We start from the raw sequence: 5,696 nt of genomic DNA on the forward strand, positions 1-5,696 counted from the left end.
TTTTGAATGACCATATGACAAGGTAAAATGCAGCAATATACTTTTATGTGTTGAGTTAATTTTCACGTGACAAAAAAACTGATTTTTTTTCTCCGTGCAACGCACGGGTAATACAGTAGTTAATATTCTAATCTAATTGTCTTTTAAAACGATAGACAAAGATAAGCAAAAAAAATGATAAATAAAATACTTTATCGTAATAAAATAAATAATAAACAAAAGAGGCTGGCGAATCATCCCGTGACAGGTTGGCTTGGTGGAATGGGCTTAAGAGATTGACGAGTTGAAAAACTCAACGCGTCCCGTTTGGCGGACAGGCACCATGCCACCTCTAATAATAATATTACTTTTGAGCTGATTTAAACAAGTGGTGGACGCGTGTCAAATTTAAAGCAGCCGTGGCGTGACACGGATAAACGAATACTATCACAGTGTGTCAGTGTGTGTAACGCGTCAAAACAAAGCTTGCCTTAGTTGCAAAGTAAGAAACCGAATGAGAGGAACTTCTTCTTCGATTCCGATTGCATCGTTTTCCCTATTCTTGTTCTTCTTTCTCTTCGCCCTCTTCTCTGTTCAAGGATCGTTGGGAGACTGTTCTGAATACCAACACGCGTCAATGGCCACGCTCGGAGGTCTGCGCGATTCCCAAGCTTCTCAGAACAGCGCCGAAACCGAAGCTCTCGCTCGATTCGCTGTCGACGAGCACAACAAGAAACAGGTTCCTTAATCCTTCTTCTTTCTTTTCTTTTCTTGTCTTTCTTTATGTATTTCTTTCAAAAAAGAAAAACATATTTTTAAATTATTTATTTTGTGTCCTTTTGGAAGGTTTACTTACTTGATTCCATAATTATGTGTTTATAATATACTAAGACTTGGTTTTTCTGTGTAACTAACTATGAATGAAGGTTAGAAATGAAGGAAGTAACTAGGAATCTTCATGCTTATGTTATAGTATGTGTTAGTGAAGCTGAAGTTGGTTTTAAATTCCAAATCCTTGTTTCTATTGGAATTGGTCACTCCGTGTTAGTGTATGCCCTTAGTAGTAAACATTATTTTACTATTACAATTTATTGAAAATTTATGACAAATGAATATGCTAAATCTAAGAACATATGTTTGATTCATAAGTGGTCCTATCTTGCTAGGGGTGTGCACTATTTGGTTCTGTTCGGACGAACTGAACTAGAAAAGTGGTTCAGTTTGGGCTAACCAAACCGGTTTTGAAAAGCGGTTTCATTCTTGAACCGGTTTGAAGAAAATGGTTTGGTTCTTAAATCAGTTTGGAGAAATGTGGTGCAGTTCGGTTTGCTTGCAGTTCATTTCATTTTATTTTTTTACACTTTTAAAAATGGGTATGGTTCGGTTTTTAGTCAGAATCAAACCGAATTGGTAAAATGATTTGGTTGATGAACTAAACTAGTTTTGAAAAAAGAATTTGATTCTTGTAATGGTTTGAATAAAATGGTTCAGTTCTTGAACCTGTTCAAAAAAATATAGTTCTTTTGGTGTGGTTTGAATTAGTTTACTTATCAGCTCAATTTATTTGGTTCTTTTGCAAACCCCTAATGCTTGCTCTAATGTGCTTACCTGTTAATTGGATTGCTGAGCTTTCTTGTTAGTGTTTTACATTTTTTTCAATGTGACTGCATTAGTGTTTTCTTCTTCTCTCTCCTGTCCTGTCTTATGTTCAATACGGTTTTGAATGATATTTTATGTGAACGAAAAGTGTTGATTCATGTTGAAATGAATTGTATTTTAAGAATGGCCTTCTGGAGTTCGCAAGGGTGGTGAAGGCACAGGAACAGGTAGTTGCTGGTACGATGTATCATCTTACTCTTGAGGCTATTGATGCGGGTGAGAAGAAGATCTATGAAGCCAAGATTTGGGTGAAACCCTGGATGAACTTCAAAGAACTCCATGACTTCAAGCTTGCCGGTCATGCACCATCGGTCACCTCTGCAGATCTTGGTGTCAAAACAGGTTTGGCATTTTCTAAATCGACCATCTTTGGCCTTGATATAAATAACAAACTAGCAATCTAATAGGGGTATTTAGTATGTCTTTTTTTAATTCAAAAATTGGTACTGTACTAACAGTATATCTGTCATGCTATGGTTTCTATATTGTTTTTATGTGGAACATATGAAGTTTGTCTTTTCTTCCTACAATATTCATAAGTGGCATACATCAAGCAAGATTTATCTATACCTTACCGTGACTATTTTACATCTTGAGAGGGTTGGTAATTGATAATAACTAATAGGAATAAATGTTCAGTGCATTTGAATGATTAGAAGGCTTTCAAAAGGCCAAAACCAATCTGCATCTTTAGAAATGCTGCTTTTTGATGGACTTTGAGTTTGTGTTATTAGTTTTGGTCACTCAAAGTGAGGTGAGGACCAATTAATTGAAGATGAAGTGTTGTCATTGAATTGAATCTAAATGAGTTGAACAACCCATAAAGATGGGAAAGGTGAAAAATTGGATGGTTTCATGTTTTATAGGAATATAAGATTTTCATATTTAGTGCAACATCAGGATTTGAATACATTTGAGTTTTCTTTATCGTGGGATTTGCATGCGCTGCTATTTATCCATTAGCGATTTTGTTGGTACCCAGTAAATTAGTCTCAATTAACACCAAAATACTGCTATTAATTCAAATATGTTTGGGAGTTAAATTCCCTTACAGTAATGACAGCAACAAGAACAAACCAACTACAGACTCAACAACTTGAATACAAACCCAACAGTAAATGATGACAGCAATTTCAATGCAGAAAATTACAAGACTCTTAATAGCTAATGACAGACTCCATGACTCTACACTACTGATTATCCACCTTCAATTGGAAAAGACACCAAATACCAGTCACTGAACACCATGTCCAGCCGCTACCCTCCCTCCAACAATGTGAATATTCCCCCCCTCCACACTCTCTCTTTCCCTCCACTTATATCACCTTGGCCCCATCTGAATTCCCTTCACACACACTCCCCATTTCCCCTTCAACATTTATTGCTTGCCACGTGGCCTCACTCATAACAAACTGCCCTTCCTCATTCGCCTTTACTACAGTTGGTTATTATCCATATTTTGGGCCTTCCTTTTCCTCACATAAGTTCTTTCAAATGGTTGTAAGGGCCCATCAGATTTCCACCAAAAATCTATAGTCTCCTTTAGGTGTGAGCTGTATAAACCACCTTGGATAATGGTGCTTTCAGTATGTTGGTGTATAGTTTCAGCTATGTTGGAAGTACATAGGACAATGTAGCTCATTATAATCATGTGTCATTTGCCTTTCTTGTGGTTGCTTCCCCTCTTCTCTTGTAGAACATTTGTACTCCAAGTGTTTGTTAATACCATCTGCTGCTGTTCTTTTTTCGTTATCAGATGGCCACAAGCCAGGATGGCAATCTGTGCCAACACATGATCCTCAAGTTCAGGATGCAGCGAGTCATGCTATCAAGTCAATGCAGCAGAGGTCTAATTCACTACTACCATATGAACTTCATGAGGTTGTTGATGCAAAGGCTGAGGTCAGTGCCTTATTCTGTATTCTTTGAAATTTACTTGGTCCAGTTTGTTCGCTCAACTGGTTTTGGAATTTCACATGGTTGAGTTGAGTTGAACTGTTGGTTGTAATTTGATGTTTAAATTTGCTGTGCTAGAAAAATTGTGCAGATTAATTCTTTCTCATAAAATTTGATGAACTGTCTTGAGTTATGGGAGAAATTGTGACTGTTCTTGTTCCTGTAATCTCATTGTTTTTTTCTCCGACCTGATTTCTTTACCTGCATTTTTTTTTATCAAAAACCTTTATGTAAAATATTTGTCATATAATGAATTTGGCATCATGCTAAGAGCTGTTTGTAATATATTTTGGATGCTGCTTTTGCCATAATTATAAATTTCTAAGACCAGAAGAACACTGATTATTAGTTAGTCAGTCAAATGCGACTTTAGTGGTATTTATGTGGTTTATATTTTGAAATGTTTATATGTTGAATTTATTGAATAATAATGCCTTCTCAATTTTTTCAACTCTAGTAATATTTAATTTTGTGTTTAATACAGTTTTTACATAATTTTTTTTTTATTACTTCTATACTTGGTCTATGTTATTTACATAGAGACAATGCATATGGATAAGGTTCGATCATACTCATGTAGATTCCATTAAGTGTGTCCGTTTCCTTCAAAACCTATTTTAAGCATTATGACTTCCAAGTGGTTGTTCTTCTCTTTCCTAAGGACAGAAGACAATCTTTGTTACATATTTAAATATTCATTAGGTTTCTTCCCTTCTCAAATTCTCATTACTATTTGTGAGAGATCTGTGGGTATATCAGTGAGCGACGGGCTAACAATGTGTTCTTGCTGTTAGGTTAGGGCTCCCAAACATATGTAATTTAGTGATTAAAACCTTATCTAAGAAAATCTGCATTTGGGCCACTGGATTGCTTACAAGCTTCTTTTATGATGGTTGAGGCTCATCACTAGGGTAGTTACTGGTGTATCATGGCTGATGGGTGTCTAAATTGCTATGCAGGTGATAGATGATTCTGCCAAGTTTGATATGCTCCTCAAGGTCAAGAGGGGTGACAAGGAAGAGAAGTTCAAGGTAGAAGTACACAAGAATAACGAAGGCAAGTTCCATCTAAATCAGATGCAACCAGACCATTCCTAATCGTCGTCTGAAGCTTGGATACATTAGCAATATAGGCCTGGATGGCCCTTAAATTTGCACTTTTTCTTGATATATGTGATGTATGACTCGCACACAATTTACTTCTCGGATATTGCTCTTATTGTCTATGTCTAAACAAGTATATAAGTGCTTACGGCTTACCCCAGCCTTGGGAACTAATTCTTGTTTTGCAGAGTATATGGTTTCATTTAACTATCGTAACTGTGGTTATTGACCCTTTTTTTAAACATATGCCTAACCTTTTTTTTCTTTTTTTTGAATACATAACATATGCCTAGCTAATTCGAACAAAATTTTAAGTTGAATTTAATATGAGGAAGTTTTTGGATTTTTAAATTCTGGACCCATTCATAGTTAACAATATGATGGGGTTATTATTATTTTTTTTTTTACTTGCTAGTAAGAGTGATGAAGGTGGATCATATACTTCAGTCCAATAAAAAACTAAAAAATAAGTAGAGAAATTGAAAGGAAAATTCAAGTCAGTGTCAAAACTGGACTATATATTGTTGCTAACGAGTAACAACACTAAAAGAACTAGTAAATGAAATGATAAATTTTAACTAACTAGTATTAATTTGTTCAGCTTTAGACAGAAAAAAGGAAGTTAAATGATCTAATATGCTATTAATCACGGTGTTTCATTTTGCATTATTTGGAGTTTTTAAGCCGAAAGCTCTTTCTACAACATTTTTTTTTTATCTAGTTAAGGAGAAAACCTATCATTGATGGCCTGGCACGAGATTTCAAGGGAACATGGTCCACATGTGGGAGCAAAGAAGACCCATTTTGCAATATTCTAATTATATAGAAGTTAATTAAAGCATGTACTTGGTTAGTCATGCCACCAAGGAGCCTTAGCTATTCTAGATTTCTAGCCATGGAAGAGGACCTGAACTTAGTGTATCATCTATTAAAAAAAAAAATATTTAATTATATTTAATGTCACACTAGTCTCATTTATTTTCAATTCTAATTAGATTA

The 5,696-nt window shown here is 35.3% G+C and overlaps 1 protein-coding gene across 1 annotated transcript; it reads left to right on the top strand.

Moving 5' to 3' along the window:
* Window positions 1–457: 457 nt before the first annotated feature.
* LOC133295209 (cysteine proteinase inhibitor 6) lies at window positions 458–4,883 on the top strand. Its single transcript, XM_061494007.1, has 4 exons — window positions 458–718; window positions 1,761–1,980; window positions 3,395–3,540; window positions 4,554–4,883. The coding sequence occupies exons 1-4, from the start codon at window positions 494–496 to the stop codon at window positions 4,689–4,691; spliced, it is 729 nt and encodes a 242-aa protein (XP_061349991.1). The 5' UTR covers window positions 458–493; the 3' UTR covers window positions 4,692–4,883.
* The last annotated feature ends 813 nt before the right edge of the window (window positions 4,884–5,696 follow it).

The sequence above is a fragment of the Gastrolobium bilobum genome, unplaced genomic scaffold (genome assembly GCF_033153095.1).
Source record: "Gastrolobium bilobum isolate Gb01-03AN ecotype WA unplaced genomic scaffold, APGP_CSIRO_Gbil_v1 utg12888, whole genome shotgun sequence".
Lineage (NCBI taxonomy): Eukaryota > Viridiplantae > Streptophyta > Magnoliopsida > Fabales > Fabaceae > Gastrolobium > Gastrolobium bilobum.

Coding starts and splice junctions, on each gene's coding strand:
- LOC133295209 (XM_061494007.1), top strand. CDS start 494: ATGAGAGGAACTTCTTCTTCGATTCCGATTGCATCGTTTTCCCTATTC. Junction 1,981..3,394: donor AGATCTTGGTGTCAAAACAG/GTTTGGCATTTT, acceptor TTTCGTTATCAG/ATGGCCACAAGCCAGGATGG. Junction 3,541..4,553: donor TTGTTGATGCAAAGGCTGAG/GTCAGTGCCTTA, acceptor ATTGCTATGCAG/GTGATAGATGATTCTGCCAA.